General features: G+C 54.8%; 2 protein-coding genes across 15 annotated transcripts in view; one reads left to right on the top strand and one right to left on the bottom strand.

Annotated features, from left to right (window-relative positions):
• Positions 1 to 24,007, top strand: part of RFLNA (refilin A) — a 58,227-nt gene extending 34,220 nt beyond the window's left edge. The window contains exon 4 of the transcript XR_011338683.1: positions 23,995 to 24,007. The gene's annotated coding sequence lies outside the window, so the exon portion shown is untranslated. The remainder of the gene's footprint in view (positions 1 to 23,994) is intronic.
• The window catches only part of NCOR2 (nuclear receptor corepressor 2), a 258,401-nt gene that overhangs the window by 3,063 nt on the left and 231,106 nt on the right, over positions 1 to 24,232 (bottom strand). For 10 of the 14 annotated variants that reach the window (XM_069871338.1, XM_069871343.1, XM_069871331.1 and 7 more), the window contains 18 exons: positions 21,977 to 22,127; positions 17,925 to 18,077; positions 17,446 to 17,532; positions 16,754 to 17,031; positions 15,580 to 15,943; positions 13,833 to 14,060; positions 13,473 to 13,718; positions 12,700 to 12,849; positions 12,171 to 12,305; positions 11,898 to 12,060; positions 10,923 to 11,347; positions 8,475 to 8,618; positions 8,165 to 8,313; positions 7,644 to 7,837; positions 5,762 to 5,911; positions 5,307 to 5,452; positions 4,020 to 4,073; positions 1,073 to 1,300 (listed from right to left, as the gene is read on the bottom strand). In XM_069871338.1, coding sequence (XP_069727439.1) covers positions 1,073 to 1,300; positions 4,020 to 4,073; positions 5,307 to 5,452; positions 5,762 to 5,911; positions 7,644 to 7,837; positions 8,165 to 8,313; positions 8,475 to 8,618; positions 10,923 to 11,347; positions 11,898 to 12,060; positions 12,171 to 12,305; positions 12,700 to 12,849; positions 13,473 to 13,718; positions 13,833 to 14,060; positions 15,580 to 15,943; positions 16,754 to 17,031; positions 17,446 to 17,532; positions 17,925 to 18,077; positions 21,977 to 22,127 — 3,445 coding nt within the window. The remainder of the gene's footprint in view (positions 1 to 1,072; positions 1,301 to 4,019; positions 4,074 to 5,306; positions 5,453 to 5,761; positions 5,912 to 7,643; positions 7,838 to 8,164; positions 8,314 to 8,474; positions 8,619 to 10,922; positions 11,348 to 11,897; positions 12,061 to 12,170; positions 12,306 to 12,699; positions 12,850 to 13,472; positions 13,719 to 13,832; positions 14,061 to 15,579; positions 15,944 to 16,753; positions 17,032 to 17,445; positions 17,533 to 17,924; positions 18,078 to 21,976; positions 22,128 to 24,232) is intronic. The other 4 variants (XM_069871339.1, XM_069871345.1, XM_069871344.1 and 1 more) reach the window with 2 other exon arrangements.

Here is a 24,232-nt window from a genome sequence, read left to right as displayed (position 1 = left end):
AGGTTTAAAAGCTGAAAGGGCCCCTGCTGGGGATGTCAGCCCGGCCAAACCAGGGAGCGACTCCCAGAGGGAGGGATGGACCAGCTCTGCATCCCATCTTGCCTGCCAGGGCAGCCTCCACCAGGCATGGGGAAGTGAGGCTGGAAGAAGCTTCTGGTTTCATGCAGGAGCCAGAAAAGCTTTTCTGCAACAAGCTAAAGAGTGCCTGGTCCAAGCTGCCCTGGAGGAAGGCGCAGGAGTGCCCCCAGGACCCTGCTCCTCAGCTTTGGGAGCTCCATGCCCAGACTGCTAAGGGGAACCCCCAGCAATGCACCCTTTGCAGGTGTGCAGGGGACAAATCCTCTCCCCCATGCATCTCTGGTCCCCCTCCTCACTTCCTTAATGAGGGATCTGCAGAACAACCCTCCCCTGAAGCTGGGCAGACCCCTCTGTGGTACCCAGCCAGCTCTGCAAGCCCTGCCGAAGCCCAGCAGGCAGCTTAACCTCAGCCCTGCTCTCTGAAGTTGTCCCCCATCTTTACCCCCTTTCGTCCCCCTCTTGCTCCAGGTACCATCCAACTCTCTGCCCCAACACTCCCTGAGCCCAGGGTCAGGGGGAAATGGCCACCCTGCCCCGTGTGCCCTCACATTGGCCCTTCTCAGCTCCTTCCCCTGTTTCTTGAGCTGCGACCCCACCCAAGGTTTACAGACAGATTGGGGTGGCTATTGAACTTTATGGTTTTGGTCCCTTGGATGTGGGGCTTCACCTCCCCACCAAAGATCTTTAAGTTGTGTAAAAAAAACCCAAAAAACAAGAGGCAAAGGAGATATTAAAAGTCAACAAAAGGGGAAAGGAGCACAGTCAGTGGTTTAGAGAAAGCAATGGCACCTTCCAAGACTATTAAATTCACATTAAACAAGACCAAGATTAATCAGCGGATTCACAAAGCTTGAAGCTGGGGAGGGAGGGGAGAAAAGAAAACCAAAATGAACAAAAATGGGGGTGGGGGAGAATAAATCCACCCACAAAAGGGGAAATATAAAAGCTGAGAATTAATAACACAGAGGGAGCGAAGGTGGAGAGGGCTGCAGACCTGGCAAGGAGCGCACGTCCTCGTTTCGTCCATCAGCAGGAGTTATGGGCATAGCAGCGGGCAGGCTTGCACTGGCATTCAGAGAGTTAAAAGCATTGGCACTGAGAGGTGAGCGCTCTTCCCACTGCTCGTCATATTTACCCATTAGGGCTTTCCTAATTATTGCCTCCAACCCCATGTTGGTACTGGAATTCTCTTGGACCGACTGGCTCCTACAACTGATTAGCCCTGGGAGATACGGGAGAGGGAGAAGAGAGGGGACGGGAGATGGGGGGAGCCAAATGAGAAGAAAGATGGGGGGTTGGGGGAAGGGGAGAAAGGAGACAAGGGAGAAGGGAAGAAACAAACAGTCAGCACATTCTCGCAAAGCAACAAACTTTGTCATCTTGTTCTTTAAAGCGCTGTGATGCACCCGTCCTCCTCCCCGCTCCATCCCGCCCCAGGGCTTGGCAGGGGCTGGTGATGGGATGGGATGGGAAAGGATGGGACTCACTCCAGGTTGTGGGTTTCTTACAGGCAGGCAGGGTTCCCTGGTGCCAAGGGCTTGGAGGATGGGGGGGAAGGGGTCGTTGCTGAGCCCCAGGGAGTGACTGCAAGAAGGAAGGGCTGTGCCAGGCTTGACACGGGCACAGGAGTCACCTGGACGCATGGGGTCTGTATGCATACACACAGACAAAAAGTTGGTGTGCTGGGAATTTGGAGGCCGGGGCGGTTTCCCATGGAGGAAAAGTCAAGAAAGGAAGAAGGGTCACCCCACAAAAACACTTGATCGGAAAGAGGCGTCTGGATTTGGCCCTGGGATGGTAAGTGGCAAACACGCCCAGACGGGCACGTACAGCCCACAGAGCTGCCTGCATGGGGTTGGGCTACGCTGGGGAGAGGAGAGAGTCCTTTCCACCCTCCTCACGCTCTTTGCAAGCCCCTTGCCCACTGTCCCAGCCCATCCCCTTCCTCCTCCCAGGCCGGGTGCCCGCTGCGGGCAGGGACACCCCCGGGCTGAGCCGCGGCTACGGGACAGAGTGCAGAGGCAAAGTGGTGTCCGCGTGGTTGTGAGTCTCAAGCCATGCAGTTATGGTTGCAGCACCGCACAGGGACCAGAGGGCACTCGGCTCAGCCACGCTACCGTCATTCCCAATGCGGCAGTTACAGGGAACAAGCAAGGGCAAAATACAGACACAAAACCGGCAGACCCCCCTCCTCCCGGGGGTTCGCAGCGGGATCAACGCCCCTCTGCTCGGAAAGGGACAGATCCCGGGTTTGCTTCTCCTCCTGCAAATGCGCAGGGCCCATCGTGGCCCCTGCGGCCAGACCCCAGCTCTCCGCTCCCTACACTCTGCCTTTCACCTCCCTCCTACACAGCTTTAACCAGGGGCTGCTCTCGGAAGGTTGGGGCTCATCCCCCCAGATTCTACCTGCCGCGGACCCTCGGTTCCTGGCTGGCTGCATCCTCTCAGTCCTCAGTCCAGCCTCAGTGAGCCAGCACCTTCTCTGAGACCTCCGCGTGCTGGCACTGCCCCGGCCCTCCTACCGCACGGTGTCCTTGCCCACAGCACCTTCTGCCCTTGGTTATGGGAAAGCTGCTGTTCCTCCAAAATAAAACTAACAACCTACAGGCGTTCCTGCTGCAGGAGAGTGTTAACAATTAATCAGTTAAGTACCAGTTAATACTGCTCAATGGGGGTTCACTTCATTCACCTGCATCTACCTGGACGTAGGTCCAGCAGGTGGCAACAGCTCCCCTGCCTTCACTCCAACCTCCACCCGCAGGCTGGTCCCTGTCCCCGTCCAGGCTGGGCTCCTGACTATGCGGGGCTGCCTTCTGCCCGTCTTAGCCAAAATTCCTTAAGTTGCTCCCTCCCTTCCTTTCCCAGCTGGACTGAAAGCCACAGGCACAGCGGGGCTGGGGAGGGTGTAGTGACCCTGAAAAAGCTCCTAAACCTCCATTTCAGGTCCTGCACAGTGACCTTCAGTCTTAGCACGGCAAACACATTTTCGTGGGTGTCTGGGGGACAATCTTGAGCCCTTCCCAGCACCCTTTCTCCCCAAGAGCTCTTTGGGGCTGGGGTCTGGTCCAAGGCATTGGCCAGCAAGCCCCCGGTTAGGCAGGCTGGCAGGTTCATGCTGGTTAGAGCCATGGTTGGCCTGCAGCGGGGTCTCCACAGAAGCACTCAAGAAACCACCACCAAAACCACTCCTCCAGAACCAAGCGATCAGCCCAAAACCCTCCACCAGCCAGGAACCCTCTGCTCTGCACAGCTGTGAGGCCTGAGTGGTCCTGCCCACAAGCCCTTCTGCGTGGCACCGGCTCCACTGCTGTGGCTGCACCTGGCCAAGAACTAGAACGCTTCTTTACAGCTACTGAGAAACCAGTCAACCCACACTTCAAGCACCTGAAAAAATGAGCACACTGCTGGCACTCCTGTGCCCCAACACTCCTCCGTCCCCCCAGATAACATCTCCTCTTGGCTCTCAGTCATCATCGGTTTGCCCAGCACTCATGGTTCAAGGCAACACGGTGCTGCTCTTGCCCCACTTTGCATTTGCAACCTCCTCCTGCAGCCTGCTCAGCCCACGGGGGCACAGAGCCTGTTTCCCACCCTCACGTTCCTTATTGCCACTGCTCTCCTACCCATTCACGGGTGACAACAAGGTACTACCAAGAGCAGGGAGCTCTCTCCCAAGCGTGAGGTTGGCATCAGAGGGCCAACTCTTTCTTGGCCTTTAACCTCTCCTCAAACTCTGCCAGGCTTTCTGAGGAGTTAGACTGCACTGTTTCCATCTCAACAGCAGGGAGCTACGATGTGTCCCAATGCTTCAGCCTCCTAGGAACTGTTACACTTGGTTGGAAAAAGGGAAAGGAGATGCCTAAATCTACCAAGTGTCCTGCTCTCCATGGCTGTGAACTCTGGAGGGAACAAGATGCGATATGAGTATATGGGAGAGTTACCTGCTCCGGTAATCGCCGGCATATTGAAAATCTCTGTCCCAGGCTGCCCAACATCTGGAGAAAAACAAAGAAGCTCTTCAGTACAGAGAGCAGCGTGTGCAGATTGGTGGTAGGGAAGGATCTGCCATGCCAGCCAGGACAAGATCCTGGGGCCCTTGTCACAGCACCCAGGCTGACACTGGGGTGGGTTTGTGGGTGCTGGCTGGGATAAGGAATAATTGCCTTTGGGAGATGCACGGCAGGCAAGTCTCGCCAGCTGGAAAACGGCAGAAAAGCTGAGTCCAGAGAGCCAGGGTGATGTCTTCATACTCAGCACTGACCTCTTTCCCTCCCTCCAGCCCTTCAGATTACAAGCTCCGTGAGTTAAACCCTCTTTCCTGCCTATGGGATTTCCACAGGCTCAAAGCCCTGTATCCAGGGCACGGGTCTGGGCAGTGGGGAGGGCAAGGAGGAGGAGAAGAAATGTTAAATCAATATTTTCCCTCTTAGCTGAGCTGTTTGACTTGGATATCACTTTTCTTAGAATAACAGAAATTCTCATCAAATAAGAGGTGTTTCCTATTTCTCTGTATTTCCCTTGATAAGGGAAAGTGTGGAAGGGCACGGGGTTCAGTCCCGTGTCCCCAAAGGGGCATAACAATACTGTTGGCTCATGGTAACATCATCCAGCAGACGAGACAGCTTGGTCTCTCTTATCCGATGCAGCTGTTTTAAGATGGATTCAAATTGAATTAGTATTGACTGTCTAATGCTGGGCTAAATTAAATTATGATCCTATCTACTCTATTAGCGGTTAATGAATGAACGGGCTGAATTTCTAATGTAAGCCAGCCTGGTTAGTTTTACAGAGCTACAGCAAAATTGATGGAGGGCTTAAAGTAATGTTTTGGGGAGATGCAACTCAAGGAGAAAGGATTCAGCTTGGCTGGCCATTCATTAAAATATCAATTGCTGTTAAGACTCCTCCATGCTCAGCTCATTATTTTCTTCCTTCCTTTCTGCCACACGGGTGCGATTGACAGCTCCAGAGCAAGCAGATTGCGGGGCTGGGATGCCTCCCATCACCTCCCCAGACACACGCAGCCACTGCTGGCACCAGCACGGCTCATCCTAGGAAGTAGTTGGACCTCGCACTTCCCAACAGATCATGGCACAGTGCAGAGAGCGCTGGTTGGGAGCTCCCAGCCCGTAACACAGCAGCACCCAATCCCACATTTCCTTCTCTTTGCATGTCCTCAAGGCTTTTTTTCCCCTGGTGCCCTGCATTTGCCTCCCCCATGTCCTTACTGTACTCCGTCTCGTTCTTGTTGGTCGTGCTGAGCTTCTTGATGATCTCCTGTTTTTTGGATTTCACCATGGCAGAGTTGCTCTCAGTCAGCTTGCTGAAGAAAGCTGGAGGCTGAGTGTTGTTTCCCGGGGACTTGGACCCCATTCTGCAAAGCAAAAGACCATCAGAAACCTCCACAACATCCAGTTCACAAGCTCCTACCTAGAGAGGCTCTTCCCTTTGTGTAGTCCCTTAGAATCAGTCTGGAAGCTCCCGAGATATTTGGGATCTCCATCCATTCCCCCTATCCCTACCAAAACTGTACCATGCAGTGTAGAGAGCCCCTGCAAGCAGACGGCACCCTGGGATGTGACACTGCTTTTGCCTGCAAGAAAAGCTGCCTGGGTCAGGGTGAGCGTGGGGACAAGGGGAACATCCCTCCAGCTGCCTCCACCACCCCCTCCCTTGGCCTTACCTCTGGTCTATCTGCTCGCCCTCGCGGTACAGGATCGGGTACGTGGTGCTCTTGGCGTGCTCCGATTCTCCCACGCCGTCTGGTGGAGAGACTGGCTCGATACAGTTGTCCGATCCACTCCCAGCTGAAGCTTTGCTCTGCTCCGGGGACCTGCAGAGAGCGATGGGGAGATGCAATCAGTTTATTGCGACATCCTTTGTCTCTGCACAGCAGCTTGGGGTCAGCCGGGAGAGAAGGACTAAAATAGCTTTCCTACAACAGGGAAAAAAGCCAAACCTTCCACATCCCTGTGGGCTTATGGAGCCTTTTAATGCAAGCTGGAGGAAGAATGCAGCTTGGGCATTTTTCTGCACCACAGGCGAGCAGAGCAGGACTGAGCTGAGCCATGGCCCAGATTTCCAGGCAGCAGGCCAGGCAGCAGCTGCCCCACATCCAGGGCCCAGGAGGGACCAGTCCTAGGATTTGCTGGCTCAGCCCAAGTGTCCCTGGCTGGTAGGGACACGAATCTGTAACGTAAACCCTCTGGGGACACAGCTTTTGATTCTCTAGGGTATTTGTGAATGCAGGGGAGGACAGTATCCGCCACCTCCCGTCTGCCTCACCTGGGGCCACGCCGGGCTCGCTCGCTTTGGGTGATGAGATGTTTGGGCAGCCCAGAGAGGACCAGTGCAGCTCCCCAGTAACTGCCCAGGGCCAGTGTCTGGGAGACAGCCAGGCTTGTGTCCATGAGGAATTCCTCACGGCAAGTTCTGGGAATTTACTTCTTTGTTCTTTCTGTGCTTTCCTCCACCACCCGCCTCCCTTCCTTTTTAAATCGCTGGGTGGTCGGGGCTGGGCTCTCTCCCCTAATGTTACAAAGCTGACTCTAGAACCAGGCAGAGCTGGGAAAAACAATCACATTTACTAACAAGCAGCCACCAGTTTGGAGACGTCACTCCTTCCTGGACACATCTGTGTCTCAGTTGGTGTTTGGGTGGGAGGACAGATCCTATTCTCGCATTTCCTATTTTTTAATTCCATACAACAACAATCAGACCTTCCTCATACTGGTATCAACACAAAGATTTGAAAGTGACTTTAACAGAAATACAGGTGGTGCCTGCCACGCACAGCTGCATTTTACAGGCACGTGTCTATCAAGCTTCTGATGCACTGAGAATGACAAAGATAAAATTAACTTTGTGCCAATGGAAAACATGTTGCTTTGAGTTTTTTTGAACCGTTTCTGGTCTGGAAGGTCACTGCGCCATGACCTGCAAGGGAACGATGACAGTGGCAGGACAAGAGGCAATGGGCACAAACCAAAACACATCAAATTCCATTCCTATTTTTTTTTTTTTTTTGCTGTGAGGGTGCTCAAATGCTGCTACAGGTTTCCCAGAGAGGTGTTGGAGCCTCCATCAGTGGAGATATTGAAAACCCAGCCGGCTACGGCCCAGGACAACCTGCTTGAGCAGAGCATTAGGCTGATGATCTGGAAAGGTCCCTTCCCACCTAAGCAATTCTGTGACACCTGCCAGACGGAGAAGGGGATCATGAACAGACTCTGAGGGATTTTGGAGAGCATCTCTAGAACTACAGGCATGGCAAGACAGGCACCACCACAGGGGAAAAATGCCCAGCTCAGAAGGCACTTTCACACTCTGCACTGTGTAAACAAGCAATCCATGCAAGCCCCACGCTGGGGAGCATAAATAGAGCAACCCCAAATGCCAAATGCCAGCCTGTCCTACACACTCCCCTACAGCAGGGGGTCAGTTAGCCAAAGGCTCCCTCCTGGCTCCTCACCATGGGTAGCCCTGGTCAGACTGAGCTCAGGCTGGCACAGTGGGTGGGAAGACACCCCGTCTGCCTCTGCTTTTACTGGATTCGCTGACCTCACCTTTTGCCACCTTCATTCTGTGGGGAGATCCTGGAGGCCGCTGCGTGCTCCTGCTGCTGCAGATATGCCTCACTGGGGGTCCGACGCAGGTCCAGCACAGGGCACGTGGCCCCAGGGAAGGAGTACACGGGGGTCTGGATGTGGGAGTTGAGCTGCTGTGGGTGATGGCGTGTGTAGTCCTGTGTGATGACCTCCTAGAAGAAGAAAGCCCTGAGTCAGAAAGAGTTGGTTTTTACTTCTTGCTTTGTTAGGCTCAACTAAGACAGGCCAAGCAGGAGGGAATTAGGCTGGTTTGCCCCTGCAGGGATGTAACTTCTGCCTCCCGCCTGCAGCAGTTCTTGTGACAGGCAAGCAAACATCCCGGCTGAACACACCTGCTGCACCCGGCTCTCTCCAGCCCCCAGCCAGGGGTGCTAACGCCTCTAACATCACTCTGAGCCCTTACCCGACAGATGTCTTTCATATTGGCTCCTCCCCCCTCCCCAGAGCCCCAGTGGGAAGGCAAGAACGAGGTTAATTACGCTGATGTGCTGGGCCAGTGTGACCACCCGCTGGTTCATGCCCTTGATGCTCTGGCTGGACTGCAGGGGTTGGCACTGGGGCTGGGGCCCGTCGGGCTGCCGGAGGTGCTGCAGGTGGGCTGCTTCGGGAGCCGAGGCCTTCAGCGAGCCTGGGGGAGGCACAAAGAAGACAGCAGCCATGAGATGACATCTGTATCCCCTTGGCTGAACGCCACTCCGGCATGGCACTGGGGTACAGTGAGCGAGAGCCGGCTGATGAAGCTCCTCACGCCGCCTCAGGCTCTCCTGCACTGGCAGCCCCTGCCCTCACCTTGCTGTTTCTGCCTCAGGTCATGCTCCCCGTGACCCTTCTCTGTGTCCTGCAGCAGCTTGGCCCCTTTCTCATGGGACAGGCTGGGCGAGCTCACGGGACTCACTGCTTCCATCTGCTCGGGGCTGTAGCCTCCGTGAAAGCCTGGGGGAGGGGGAGAAAAGAGTCAATCTCAGGAGCTCACTTGCCTTTTCCCTGGTGCTGCGGCAACCGTTGCTTGCAGAGTCACACGTTCAGCAAAGGGGGGAAAAAAAGAGAAGAGGTCACACTGCAGGGACCACCAGAGCCACCTCCGAAGTCCAGTCATGGTGACGGCTGCAGTGAAGAGGTGGCATCTCGTTCCTGCAGAGCTGGATGCCCAGCAGCTCGCAGTGACAGCATGAGTCGGGGATCAAACTCAGTCCCTGTGGGTTCACAACTTGTTACCCCTCTTTCCCCCACCTACTGGAACAGAAAAACACCCACCCCAGCATGCCAGGAGAGAATCAGAGAATCATAGAATAACCAGGTTGGAAGAGACCCAGCGGATCATCGAGTCCAACCATTCCTATCAATCACTAAACCATGCCCCTTAGCACCTCGTCCACCCGTGCCTTAAACCCCTCCAGGGAAGGTGACTCAACCACCTCCCTGGGCAGCCTCTGCCAGGGACCAATGACCATTTCTGTGAAGAATTTTTTCCTAATGTCCAGAAGAAGGAAGAAGAAGAAGGATGGTGAGCTCTGTGGGAGAGGGGGTGGCCGCACGGGGGGCCTCCCAAAGAAAAACCCCAAGCCTATAGTGGCCGAGAGTAGGGACTTGCAAACTGGGTGCAAGGACCTGCAGACTCCAGTTCCTGCTCCTGAGGCCCACGTCCCACAGGGCGAAAAAGGCTTCCTGACCGTTCTGTCTTTTAAGCCCTTTGCATGGAGTTGAGCTGCATCAAGGCAAGCAGAGCTGGAATGAGGGACCACCACTAGCCTTCAACAGAGAGGGGAAACTTAAGCACGGGCACATTTTGCTTCCACAGGCCAGGGCAGAGGGCAGAGGAGTCCTGCAGCAGGCGCATGCTGCCACTCACAGCTAAGCACGTTTGGTAACACTCACGACTTTTGCCTCCACAGACCTTTAACCTCCTAACACCCAATTCCTAGAACCCGCTCACTGCAGCCAAACCCACAGTGCTGCCGGAGGGAGCCTGGTGCCCAGGCGTAGACACACTGACCTTGCACATACCTGGAGCAAAGGTAGGAAAGGAACCCCATGGAGAACCTCCCTGTGCTAGGAGAAGGGATGCAACATCGCCCATCACTCCATGCATGCCACTACTGAAGGGACCACCCTTCAGATCCACCCAAGATGAAGTGTCCTGCTCTCTAAAGATCTCTATTCAACAGTTAACTCCTGGGGAACACCAGCTCATGGCTGCAGAAAGGCTGCCTCTCTCCACAGGATGACAACATTCAGTTGGAGGAAACACTGGGGCCAGGGAAAACAGCAGAGGAGCTCATCCAGGCAGTGGACCTCAGCCAGAGGCACATCCCGGAGCACGCTGCTAGAAGGGGCTGCAATCAGATACAACCAAACAATGGGACGGGTGGGTTGGGGCATGCCAGTCAGAGCAGGTCTCCCTCCTTGGCCACACTTCTGTGTCCTTTCCATCCTTGGGTTACAGGAAGGGGAGCTGGGTTACAACATCCAGTGCTGACGGTCAAGGCAGATTCTTCAGCTTGAAGAAAGGGTCCCATCAAACCCCTGAGGGCTGGTGGGAGCCTGGATGAATGCTCTGGGTGAAGACTGGTCCCATCAAGAATGACCAAGACCTTGAATCCAGCCCTTTCCCTTTTCCTTCTGCAGAAACTTATCTTAGCGCTTGTGTGTCCTACACAAGATCACTGTCAGGTGGTTCCTGTGGTCTGCTCTGGAAACGGCTGCTAGGCATGGCTGGGCTGAGCCGTAGAGAGCCCTGCCTGCACTGTCCTCTTGCGCAGCAACCAGCACCACGTCACCCCAACTGCGGGGACCCCATCTGAGCTGCACTGCACAACAGCCCACAAAGCCCTCTGAGATGCTGCACACTCAGTGGTCCAACCAGGAGCAGGGAGGCGTGTGTCATTTGATTTATAACCCAAAACTGTTCCTTACAAACTGCCTGGGAATTCCTAATGATGGGGATATCAGAATTAGCACATTGCTCTTGTCTGTAAAAGGCAACAGCAGTAACTGCACAGCATTTGCAAACCAGGACTTGGCAATGGAAAAACTAAAAGAGGGCAAGAGGAGGGAAGATCCCTAAAACATACACAAATAAAAATGCCTGGAATAACACAACTGGAGAGCATAAGTACTTCTTATCATGGCTAGTGGAGTCTTTACTTAGCAACCCTCCTTCTCTCTGCCCCTTCTCACAAGAGATTTGGTGTGTGATAACCAAGTCTATGAAGCTGACTGCTGTGCCGGTGGTCTTACCGAGTGCTCGGAGCTCCTGCTCCTGCAATGAAAAGGCTTTACTTTGACTCTTTTCTCTACTGTGCTGCTCAGGGCCCGAGGCTGCGTGCTGCTGGTCCAGAGGGTGATGGTGCTGCTGGCTTTTCCCCTGTATTCTGCTGTAGTGATGCGAAGAACCAGAGGCAGGTAAAGGTCTCGACTCCGTGGCTTTAATGGGTGAAGGCGACTGTTCGAGGTTGGCCCCACTGGGTAGCTTTGAGGTCAAGATGTTGTCAGTCTGGGATCGTTCTGCTTTGGCTTCCCGCACCCTCAAGGCCTCTTTCTGCAGGACGGCCGGGTCCATCAGGGCTGCGTAGCCATCTGCCGCGCTGATGGAGGAGCGCAGGGTGGAGGCTGAGGGGAAGGGGCTGGAGCGGATCGGTGACGTGGTAGTGGTAGAAGAGGATCTGGAAGGCAAACATAGACAAGGCGAAGATGAGAGAGGCACATGGAGAAAGGGGAGTGCCATTACCTGCCTGACCAAGGTCTCCTGAGCTCCTGTAGGGTTGGGCCCATGCTGGAGCAGGTGAGGAGGGCTCAGATGGAGCGTCTACCACAACAACACATCCAGGTCACTGTGGCCTGGATGCATGGACTGGGGAGAACAAAACCAATGCAAAAGGTCTTCATAACTCCAACACCAGGCAACCTTCAGGAAGAGGAGTAATACCCTCTTGCCGACGCCATTTGATCACAGACAGTCCTGGGATGCTCCTGCTTTCTCCCCTGGTAGCAGCAAAATCTAAGAGTAAAAGCAAAGGAACTTGGCACCAAAACCCACCTCTCTCCATCACAACTTCCTCGTAAGCCCCAAACCTGCTCCCACTGAGACTGAAGGCCAAAACAAGCCGCGCTCCATCTCAGAGGTGCCCTGTACAATGCTCATCTATTAACCACCATGTCTGCCCCAGTGCAGGTGTCCAGGTGAGTGGCAGGAACCACAGTGGGGAGACGTACCGCAGGACAGAAGGGGTCGGGGTCTCTGAGGAAATGATCTTCATGCTTGTGTTGTGGAGCACACTGGGGCGCTGCTGGATGGTCTCGTGGGTGCGGGGTGAGACAGGAGAATGCTGGTGGCTGTGAGAGTGTGAGGATGAACGGCTGCTGGACTGCTCTGTACCTGGGGGAAAATGCAACAAAGGGCTTCTTTAGCTCTGTGTTTTATAGTCCCCACCCGACCTCCACCCAGCACAGGCCCCAAGATGCAGTGCCGAGCTCTTCCCAGCCTACCTGGTCTCCAGATGGGTGCATGCTCCACCGTGGTGGATGCTAGGATGGATTTTTCACGTTCCCTCTCCCGTTCCCGCTCCCGCTCCCGCTCAGACACTGATGATCCTGACTGTTTGGTCATGTGCGTGGGGCCTCCTGAAACCCAACGAAAAGGCAGTGAGGCAGCGAAAGGGCTGCAGAAGCAGCGATTCCTGCTGAGGAACACTGTCTGCTCTTCACATCACTGTGTTTGTGGAACAGATAAGGAACCACTCCACCCAAGGTCAACTGGAGCAGGACAGATGGGGGCAATCAGTGTGACAAAACCCAGGTAAATCACACAATAGCTGTCCTGCTACCATCTCCAGGGTATGACCTCCCACAAAGCTGTTTGCCAGCTGCCACTTTGGGGAAGAAGGGGAATACTGGTCCTTGAGTGAGAAAGAATTTGGGCTTCCACCAATTTGCTCTGACACGCTGAGCTCATGGATCAGGTCGAGGAAGTTCTGCCCAAACCCCTTCCCATGGGAAAAGCAACATGCAGTGATACCTGGGGAGAGCGGGGAGCTGCTGTGCCGGCTGCCAAAGGTCTGCGGAGGCCCAGGGATGTAAGTGATGCGGTCCATGGTGGTGGCAGAGGTGCCAGGGGTGGGGGGCACGAGGACGGGCAGGTGTGGCACTTGGGACAGGTCAATGATGCCTGGAGAGAGAAGTAAGAGCTCTGTCAGGATGGCATCGAACTGCTTGAGCCAGGAGTGATGCTGGGAAGGGTTGACCCATCCTGCTGCTCTGGTACAGCACAGGAGGTGCCAGCGAGCACACAGCCCAGGGCACTGGCTGCTGGGGTGGGGACAACCCTTCTGTGGGCAGATACACTTCTGCTACTGGGAATACTGGGGAGGAAAAATGCTGTGATCTGTCCTTGCTGAGTGAGGCAGCTGCAGGCAGTATCATCCTGAGACCAACGCTACTCTGATGTGGAGGGGCAGAAGCCTGACACTGCATCCCACACATTCCCCAGCAGAAAGCCAGACATCCTTGTGAGTGTATTTTCACCTCCAAAAGCCAGCAGGGCCAGGCTGGGAAGTGCTCCCATAATCCAAAACCAGAGATGCACGTAAGGATCCTCAAGTAAGTAAAGACAGCAAAAAGAGCATCAAATTCCCCCCAGCTGTCCCCATGCTGACCAGCCCGGTTCCTACACTGCTGGCTGACACCGTGCTGCTGGCTTGGCCCTTGGCACCAGTGCTGGAGCTGGCGATGCTGGCCTGACCCAGCCTCCCCCTCCCAAAACCGTCCCTGAATCCTTAGTGCCAGGAGGACCTGCTGCATAGTTGAGGGCGAGGGAGGGCTCCCGGGGCGACAAGCCGCGTAGCATGTCTGCCCGCTGTGCCATGGCTGTGGCTGCGGCGTTGTGGTGCATCTGCTGGGATGTGATGTAGTCGTTGATGATGGTCTGTCGGTTCTCCATGGCGGCCGTGTCTGGGTAGCCCCGGATTAGGTACGGAGGATAGAGGTGGGGGTACGTGGGGCTCGGAGCCAGATGCCTCGGCAGGTAGTAAGCAGCAGCTGGGAAGAGAAAAGTATAAGACATGAAGCGACTTTCCCTGGCAAATTCAGGCTTCTGGAACATGACAAGGAAAAAAACTGATCCCAAACTGACCATGCCCCTGTCGAAGGTACCTGCTTCCAGTTGGATTCCCCTCGGGATGGCGGCAGGGTCGAAAGCCAACGGGATGTGTCCTCGGTACAGGTCGACCCCACTAACCCCGCGGAGCAGGTGCTCGTATGGAGAGATGGGGTGGTGGTGGTCGGGCACAGGGGCGTGTGGAGACTTGGAGTTGGTGAGCTCTCTCGATGTGGGGGTGATTTTTCTGTCCTGGGACACCGGCTTCCCGGCAGTGATGCTCCCTGCAGCGAGAAGGAAATGAGTCAGAGACTGAGCACCACGGCCAAGTTGCCTCCCTCAGGGATGCCTGCAGCCAAGTGTGTTCTGCAGGGATGCCCGTGGCTCCCTCTGAACTTAAGGGACCTTTCCCTCCTCCCTGCACTGCCATGCCACATTACGCCACCAAGGTCAAGGTGGGCCAAGCCCTGGTTGCACCCGGGAGGAGAATTCTGTCCCAGAAAATCCCTCCTTCCTAATGGATTTATTGCGGCCACACTGGGCGGTTTGCAAGTTCATCCTGACCCCACACAAGGAGCCAGCAGTGAAGCATCGCTGCAGCGCTCCTGAGACATGCAGAAATACACTTTCCCCAAAAGCATTTTGCAGGAATGTTGATTTTTCCCTCAGAATCCCTCCCCACTGCCCAGGAGCTGCCTGCCCTGCATCCCGCTCACTGTATGTGCCAATCTCAAAGAGCCACCAACATCTGAAGGCTCTCCTGAGAATGATTGTCCTAACCAGAAAGACAACAGAGGCAGCAGCAATGGGAGACACTGACCACGGAGAACTGGAGCCGTCTCAGTCAGCACCAAGTGCTGGGGGAGGCCTTTTTTGCGGAGCTCTGCACTGCACAGCCCCATGTCCTGCTCCTCCCTGGGGAGGCACGTCCTGCCTCAGTTTTTTGCAGTTGGCGGTATCTTGTGCTGCACGCCCCAAGCTCATGAGACTCTTGGGGTAGGATAGGGATTTGCAGGAAGAAGACATAAACGGCGCTGACGCAGTTAACCAAAACTAGCAGGTTTTGTAAAACAAGGTGTCTCAGGGACTGGCTTCAGCACTGACTCTGCCCACAAACAAGCCATGAAGCAAGAGGGGATTTTGTGCTCTAAGCCTGTCTCACCAGACCACTGAGCCCAGCCCCGGCTCGAGGGGCAGGAGACGGGTGCCGGGGGTGTGGGCAGAACCTGCCCAGCACAGGCACTCGGGCTGGGGAGTCGGCAGCTGCCAAAGGCCAATCACACTGCCCCGATCCTCCGGCTCAGAAGGGATTAGATGTTCCTGGAGGTGAGGCACTCAGTGCCCAGGTGATGGATGAGGCATAAGCACACGAGGAAAGCAAACACAAAAGCCTGGAGATCCCCCACCCAGTGCACCCAACGCCGCTTTCCTGCCCGCTTTTAGAAACAGGTGTGCCCTGCGCCAAAGCTGCGCCAGGGAGGAAGCTTTATGAACTTCATCAGCTTCACCAGCGTGGTCCAAGTCTCCCTTTGGTCACCTCAGCCCAGACATGGGGCGTCCTCACGGCAACTGTGTGAGCACCCCAGGGAGGTTGCTGAGCCCCAGCTGTCCCTGGCAGCCGTCTCAGTGCCACGAATCGGTTGCGGACAGGGGCGGGAGTGGGTGCAGGCGCTGGGGAGAACGGGTTCGACAGGCGCCTGCCAGAAATAGCCCGGGCAGGTGGGATCAGCAGCCACGTCCTGTGCACCCTGCCCGCTCAGCTTGCTAGGAATCTTAGCATCAAAGAAAAGGTTTACCAAGTACCTTCGTGCTGCCGTGGTGTGGACTCCCGCGTGGAAACTGGAGACCCTCTGTGCAAGTGGCTGCCGAACGCTGTGCTGTGCCCTGCCTGGTGGTCCTCATAGGCGAGGGCACTTTGGTGGGGCTTGCCCGGCTCGGGTACAATTACAGGAGCCCCTCTGGCGATGGAGCCACCCGAGTTTGTCACTGGGCTTGGCCTGTTTTTCAGGCTCTCTTCGTAAGCTCTCTCCAGATTCCTCGGGTCTTGGATAACATCCAGTGAGTGCACAGAATGAAAAGTCCTTCCGGGACTGCCGATGATAGACCGCACGTCGTGCTTTTTGGTACTCGAGGAGGAAGAGCTGCTATCGTACTTCAGCGGGGTACCCTGGGGACAGAAAGCAGAGGGGACATCAAAGGGGCATCCAGCAGAAGGGGATGCAGTGACCACGTCCCACCAAGTCTCAGCAGGACTCGTGGTTCCTCGTTCAGTAGGTCAGTGCACCAATTTACTTTCTTGAATGGCAACAGCCATGAGCAAAGCAGAGCTAACAGCTCTGCACGGCGCAGGGCAGGGTGGAGTGCCCATCTTGCATGTCTTGTTGTGCTCCAACAAGATGATGATGAGTCACTGCTGAAGGCTGGCTGTGCCCATCACGCCTGTCTCCTACACACACTGTGAAATGAGGTAGGACTTTGAGGTGCCATGGGAACCTTCCAAATATTTGGAGGCCAACAGGAGACAGCATGCCACGTTCCATCCTCACTACTGGCCTCGCTGGGCTGACATTTGCCCATGAAGGGAAGAGACCAGGCAACCAGAGTCACAACAGCTGAGGGCACTGAGTTGACTCTGGCCTTAAAGAAGAGACAAATGCATCCCATTCAGTGTACGCATGCGGATGCAGCATCGCTTTCTTAACGTTGACAGGGGCCGCCCAGATCCCTTCCCTGGGTTCTGCATTTACCTATCCTGGGAAGGATCATAGAATGGTTTGGGTTGGAAGGGACCTTTAAAGACCAAAGGATAGGGAAATGCAACCTGTACCCAAGTAGAGCCTCAATTCTGAACAGTGCTGTGTTTGTAACCTGAAGCCCTCTTTGCTCTCCTTTTTACCTTGGGAATGGTCCCCATGGTCTGTGCACGGACTGCAGCCTGAGTAGGACTAATCTCATCTGCTGTTCACCCCATACTCACCTGTGTGATGGAGCCTTCCTTCAGAGGTCTCGTCAGAGAGATGTCTGGTGTACGCCTCAGCTCTTCCCGGGGAATTTCATGGATTGATCTTCCTGCTTCTTTCACTGTGGCCACCAGGCCTTCATGGGCTGGTTTCATTTTCAGAGGAGTAAGGCCCTCGTGAGACCTGACCTTGTAGGCATCAGATAAGTCCCTTGGTGGAGTGTTTTCCCTCTTGAGCTGCTTGGCTTCTCTTCTGAGGTAGTCCTCATGGGCCTCCACATAAGACCGAGGTATTCCTGCCAATCCCCAAGCAGACAATGGATGCAGAGGGTGATTCCTCAGCCAAATACTGGACACACAGTTCAAGGGGGTCTCTACTTAATGCATGCAACTTGTGTACTGGTACCCAACAAAACACACAGAGCAGCTGTATCGCTAAAGCAGCCACCTTCTGGATCCATTTCACACCCATTCCAACCTGCCTTCAAGTGAGTCATTAAGAATTTTACCCCTGACTTTGGTGAGAGCTCAGCTTGGCAGAAAATCTCTTGAGCACATAGCCAAGGGTGCAGAGATCTGTAGCTGGACCTGATGTGAACATCCTTGTTCCTTTCTGCCTTATAGGGCCTGACAAGAATAAGGGGCCATGCACGTGAGATATTTCCCCATGTTACCTCTGGCTGTGGCCAGCTTCTTCTCACAGACTTTACCTTGTGTAATTGAGCCCCGCATGTGGTGCTGCTCCTTTAGGTTATGGGGGCTGTGTCTGTCTGGAGGGATCGCTCGACCCATGAGACCTAGAACAGATCCAAGGGGGAAAGCTGGGCTGTGACACAGGAGTTCATTTACAGTGAATACACAACAGCACTACCAGGGACTCTTGCGATGACAAGGAAAAGTATCAGTGACTTCTAAATGACTTCATTTCTCTTTTTCTACAATGTGTTCCTCTTTTTGTAGCCCTGAAACTGGTCCACCAGGACAGAAACCAAAGGCAAGTGGGCCAGTCTGTGTCCCTTGTTTTCCCGTGTTGGTCAGACGCTGTCCTGTTGGGATGTGCTGCAACGTACCAGCTAACCACTGCCAAAATACAGGCATGGGAAGGTGCATCTTGTAGACAAGAGACAAGATGGAATCTCTGCGGGTCACTACTAACATGGCCCGGGTGAAAGGTTTCACCCAGACTCACCTTCAATGCCAGCAGACAAGGTATCACGGGCTGATAAGCCCCGGCTGATCCTCCCCTCCATCATATCATAGGTCCGCTTGGTTCCTGTGGTCTCATGTGAAGATCCTGAGCTCCTGCTGTCTTCTTTGGGACACTGAGAAGCAGCAACTCCACCTGGGGGAGGGAACAGCGAGAAGCACCATCAGGAGCACGGAAAGTCAGCACTGGCCAAGGGAGGGGGGTTTGCTGTTGCTTGAATGCGTTGCTGAAAGGTCAGATCTCATCCCAGCATCAGACACTGCTCAGCAACGCCAGAAACATCACACAAGGTTGGCTTCCAAGAAATTCAGCTGGTGTTTTCTCCCCTCCCTGCCTGCCTCAGACTCCAAATCTGTGCCTCCCACTTGGGTAGAAGCATCCGCCCTGTCGCGTCCCACTCCCTCCCTCCCTGGTGGGGGCCATCACGTAGGCAGCAGGACAGCCCAGAGCCATCGCGGCGCTGCTGTGAGTGGCTGCGGTTCCACTGAACCTGGCCCTGTGGGGCTGGGCATTTTTATTTTTTTTTCCCCTTGTTTGTTTTGATTTTAGCTCGACACCTACTGTTTGGGATCTTGGCCAGCCTTAACATCTGCCGAGACACTCCCTGGGTGAGAAAACCAGGGAAAAGGGAGGAGAGGCGAAGCTGAGAGCAGTTCCTTTGGAACAGCCATGATGGCACACAAGAACTGGGAGAGACAGCAAAAAGTCCCATGCGGGACTGACAGAGCAAGCACCAGTGTGACAAGAGTGTGACACCTTCCCTGGAGGGGTTTAAGGGACGGGTGGACAAGGTGCTGAGGGACGTGGTTTAGTGTTTGATAGGAATGGCTGGACTCGATGATCCGGTGGGTCTCTTCCAACCTGGTGATTCTATGATTCTATGAAGAGGCTGCTGCTGCCTCCTTGACCAAACCTGGAGCAGATTCTTCTGCAAGCCAAGAGCAGGCAGCTGGCTGGAGCTACAGCCCCCTGCGTGCTGCCAGCACAGCCCTGTCCACACCTGCCCTGGGCCACGGGCGTCCGTCGTGTGCAGCGAGCTGTGAATCTAGCAGGCAGCCGAATGACTCGTTTATGTAATGAGCCCCGAGTGGGGATGTTGGCTGGGAGAGACAAATGCCTCTGCCCATCATCCCTGGCCTTGCCACCCCTGCCAAGGATTGCCGGTGCTGTGATCCTCCTCCTCATGGGCAGAGAAGCTGGTTATCCAATTAGAGCAAATGGAAGAGAAGCTAAAAACATTCATTCCATCACGGACAGTCGGGAACAGAAGTGCTCCGCAGCAAAACCAGCAATTAATAAAATGGGATTATTACAACTTCACACCCACTATTGGTTTTTGCAATCAGCACCCACTCAAGCCAGAAAGGGCTTGGGGCTGCCTGCAGGGAAACAGAGGGATCTGTCCCTGAGCCTTCATTTGAAATTCATTTGACAGGAGAAATCCGGGGGTGATGTTCCAAATCGGTTAAGCACCTTGTAGCAGACGTGGGGCGATGTGCCTGCACCCTGTCATCGAGGCACATCTGCTGCCAACAGCCCTTCTGAAAAAGAGGACACGGTCCCGGGCACCCTTTGTACCCGCCGGGAAGCAGGGGGAGGGCGCGAGGGAGAAGTGAGACTAAACAGAAAGAAAATCACTCTAAACTCACGTCCCTTGCCTTGCAGAAGCCATCAGCAATCATATGCAGAATGAGAATAACCAATCTAGCACAATTCAGCTCACACATGCTACAGGATCTCGTCTCATTACAGCTCTTTTATTTTAAGCACCCTCATGACACTAAAGAATTTGCAATTTTTTTTCTGCTTGCCAAAATTCATAATCACCAACAATTTCAGATTTCTTATTTAATTTTTGTTTTTAACTCTTCTGCTCCCAGCTGGAAGCCTTGCCGGGCTGCGTGGGGGAGGAGGCAGGCAGCAGGGCTGCAGAAGCAGGCAAGATAAATGCTGTCGAGCATGCGAGCATGCAAAAGGCTGCTATGGAAAGGAAGGAATGAATTCCTCATCTGTGTCCACGGGGGTAGAGTGAGAGGCAAGAGGCTCAGGCTGCAGCTGAGGAGACTCGGGCAGACACTGGTGAGTGAGTGCAATGGGGATGAGTCCGCTCTGCAGGTCTCTGCCACTGCCCAGAGCAGGATCCCTCGCTGCCAGAAGCCTTCCCCATTTCTCCCCTGGTGGCACTGTTTTGGAGATCAACCTCACTCAACTCCAAGCCTGGGCAAAGGAGATTAAAATAGCTTCTTGCACAAACAAGTCCTGAAATGCTTCCTGCACCCTCCCTGGTCTGAGCTCTGCCAACTGTCCCAAAGGGCGCCCAGACACAAGTCTCCCATGATGACACTTCTTATCTGGGCTAGAGTTGACAGCGAACGCGGGCAGGCATGGAACAAGCTGGTTTCCCCATGGCAGGAGAGGGGCACGGCACAGAGCCTCATCCTGAAAGGTCCCTGTGCTCCCAGGGCACACACGGAGGCCTCAGCCGAAGCTTGCAAGCTGTGTCCTGTGGCCTCACCTGAACTCTCTGCCTCCAGCCCTGGCTGAAACAACCACCTACACGAAACCAGCTGCCTGCACCTGTGGGCAAGAGGCAAGGGACTTCTGCTGGACACTCTGTGCCTGCAGGACTGATGACAGGGCCCGGGCTGTGGGCAGGCTGACAGGGATGCTCTGCCCTGGGAAGGGAGGCAGAGGGTTCAGGTAGCACAGCAGCCAACCAAGGTTAGGATCTGCTCCCTAGTTATCTCCAGACTCAAGTAAGAAGAGAGGTGACATGCACGGATGGCTGTCTCCCTGTACACCAGAGCACATGCCAGTATCCAGCACATCCACCCCAGGAGGATGTGGGGCTGTGAGGCTGCACTCTAACTCAGCTCTTCCCAACTCCAGCTGCAGGCGAGGAGGAGCCCATCTCCATGCCCGGTCCAGCACGCAGCGAGAGGTGACTATGGAGGAGCCCGAGGAGTCATTGCCAGCTTCACTGGAGAGGAACATCTGCTCGCCTCTAATGGGAGCCAGTGGGGCTGGCAGAGCAGCTTTAATGGCCAGCGCAGCGATCGGATGAGCAGGCACAGAGGGGGCCGGAGCAGCTGGTGACTGCACGCTGACACTGCTAACGCAGCGAGGCACCGTCGGCATTTACTGAGGAAGCACGTTACCGTTCAGCAGGGGTGTGAGCTGCAACATGGCTTTTGGGGCTCTCCAGAGCCCAATCTGGAGCAGCCTGGCTGCTCCCCTGGCTTTGTTTGCCTGTTCTCTATTTGCACTGCTTTCCAGCCAGGCAGGGTCAGCCCAGTTAACAAGTGACACTGTCTGTGCGGGTGGCAGGTGTCACCCCAGATGGGGCTCCAGGCAGGTCCCTTGGGGTCCTCAGAGCCTCCAGGTGAAAGCAGCCAACAACAGGCCAACGCACCCCCCAAACAGGCTCCTTGTGGGATGCAGGAACAGCTTCACCCCCTCAAATAGCTAAAGATGCTGTTGCGAAGCTCACAAGATACTGAGGCATGGTGTCACCAGGCCCGTGAGGATCCCTGCAGGGCAGCCCCACGCTGGGCAAGCTGCACAGTGCCCCAGATGCTGCAAGTGGGAATCGGATGTCTGAATAAACCTTTGCGCCAAACCACCTGACTTGCTTCCATCTTGCAGATTCCTGAGTCCCACCTCAGCGCGAGTGCTTGAGGATACTCTGATTAACATTTTTGGACAAGTCCCTTCCTGCGCAAGGTGATAGGGATGAAGGCAATACCTTCTCATCTGGTTTTCCCCTCTACCCTGCTCCCCCAAAACAACAAAATTCAGAGACCCTGTCCACAGCCACGGCCCCACTGCAACCCTGCCCAGTGGCAAAGTGGCCTCCAAGGCAAGATAACCCCATGGGAGAGACGGAAACCCAGCCGGGCGGCAGGCAGGCAGGGCAGTAAGGGAGAGAAACAACACTGGAAGGAGAGATGCAAGGCTGGCTTGTTGCACTTCATCAGCCCTTCCTCAAATAGCTCCCCACGCCTGCCCTAAAAAGGCAGAGGATTACGACTTACCCTCGTAGGACAACACATGGCCTTTCTTCCCTTCGTAGATGACATGTCCTTTGGGCATGGCATCCTCTCTCGCCTTCTCTGCTCTGCTGGGGCTGTCTTCTCCGATTATCCTGGTAATGGTTCCTTTGTACAGCACTTCTGCCGGGGTGCCCTTGGAAAGCCACCAAGATCCATATTTAAGTGTCACAAGCAATTAAGCAAACGTGCACACAGGGACAGGCTGTTCCCTGCGGGAGGCTAAGCGGAGGCAGAGCGTGCCTGGTCTCTGCTTCCTCACGCAGCCAACAGCGAGGGACTTGCACCTTAATTATTGATGAGGACAATAATGAAGAGTGGTAAAAAGGTACGTGATCTGTGTGAGTCTGCTGGGAAGAGGCGAGGGGTGAAGACAGAGCAGACCTGCGTGTTTCAGAGTATGTTACCCGGCTTGCTTCCACTCAGCTCGGGGGACAGAGCTGGTGCTCTCCTGGGGACACCTTGGTGATGGCAGCGACTGCTTGAGCATTAGCTTTTTCCCAGCAGCTTATTTTCCCAGCTTGGTAGAGGAGCCATGGAGATGTCCTGCCTGCCCAGGGCGCATCTGCTGGCAGCACGGGTGACCTTCAGCACACTGCCTGCACGGGGGAGCTGGCAGCTGGCAGCACGCCCGGTGAGATGGCAGGTGTCACCGAGACCAGGCCTGGAGCAGGTCAGGGAGCGAAGCCTGCCAGCTAGCTCTCCAGCAGAAACAGGACTGGGCTCCTTACACAAACTGGTGTGAACCAAAATCTCTCTTTCCCCAGGGGCACACACGGACACAGCTCATGGCCACCTGCTCCCCTCCAAATCCCCTTCAAAACAGCCAGAGCTGGATGTCCTTGAACACGTTGGTGATTAACACCCTGCTGCCACCACAACTTCTGGTGCCACCACTAACAGCTACCGTGGGGTGACAGTTCCCACTCCATCACAGGGAAGGCAGAGGATGGTGATGCTGTCAGAACAAAGCTCCTGACTGACACCCGCCTACTCTGCTTGTTTAACCCCACCAAGCCCAAGACTGATGCTTGTGGGAAGTGATGCCCTAGGCAGCTTTGCTAGTGCCTCCAAGTTTGTGCCAGGGCAGGCTATCTCGCTGTCCTGGACAGGACCCTACTCTACACCAAGCTCTTTGAGCACCAACAGTCCCCAAAACTCTGCCACAGCTGCTACGATGTGCCAGCGTGTGGGTTCAATGCTCTGACTGTCCACCCTTGCAGTACAGTCGGTACTGGCTTTCCCAGTTGGCTCTCCCCCCAGTAAGTCATCTTCTTTCCGTGGACGTGCTCAGAGGGGACATGAAAGTGAATGATGACAGATGGCTTCAGAGCAGAGAGCATATATTCAAGATCTGCGTTCTGCAAACTGGATGATTAATTTGAGATCAAATATTGGCCCTGGTACTGGGAGCTGCTGCCAGAACAGGGGGCTCCTCCTCCCCAGTGGGAGCAGAGGGATATGGGACCAGCAAGAGAGGCAGGTAACGCCCTGAGGCTGGGCTTGGTACCTTAATCTCAAGCAAACAGAGGAATCTAGATCAATTAATTAGCTGGATGCAAAAGAGTGTCTCAAGAAACTCTGCTCATCTCCTGAACTCTGGCACGTGATGCTCAAGACCCTTCATGACTAGGCATTGCTGCCCATAGCTGCTGCAGGGGCATTTGAGGGGCTGGAGCCTGTGTTTGCTCTGATGGGTTATTTACAGCCCCTGAGCATCTGCTCCAGGCAGCTGCTGGATGCAAGGCGCCAGTCAAGTTAAGCCTTTGCTCTAGGACAGGATTCAGATTCAGGTCCCCAGGGTCAAAGGGAACATGGCCACCCTCCTTGAAGGAGGCAGGCAAAAATCTGAGTGCAAGTAGCTTTAAATACCTGAATGATGGCCAACTACAATCCCCACGGGAAACAGATTTTTTTTTTTTAATGCTCTCCGCTCTCTTACCAGATGAGCAATAACTCACACTGCACAAACTATTGCCCGCTTGCCAGCTGCTCTTCTGAAGATGGATGGTGGAGATCAAGGCCAGCGTATCTTCCTGCTCAAGACAGCCTTTGGGCAGGACCCCCAGCGCAGCAGCCTCAACCCTGGCAGGAGACCTCGCTACCTTACATGCACCTCGTGACCTCCCTCTCCTCTGCGCAGATGGGGCCCTCCAACCATCTCCTCCTCCTCTCCACTCCACTTGTACAGGCAAGACAGTTTTTGCAAGCCATTTAAAGCTGCTTTCACCTCTGTTCATG

This window comes from Phaenicophaeus curvirostris, chromosome 17 (genome assembly GCF_032191515.1).
Source record: "Phaenicophaeus curvirostris isolate KB17595 chromosome 17, BPBGC_Pcur_1.0, whole genome shotgun sequence".
NCBI lineage: Eukaryota > Metazoa > Chordata > Aves > Cuculiformes > Cuculidae > Phaenicophaeus > Phaenicophaeus curvirostris.
The sequence above is the reverse complement of the archived record's forward strand: the minus strand, read 5'-3'. Positions and strand labels throughout refer to the sequence as shown.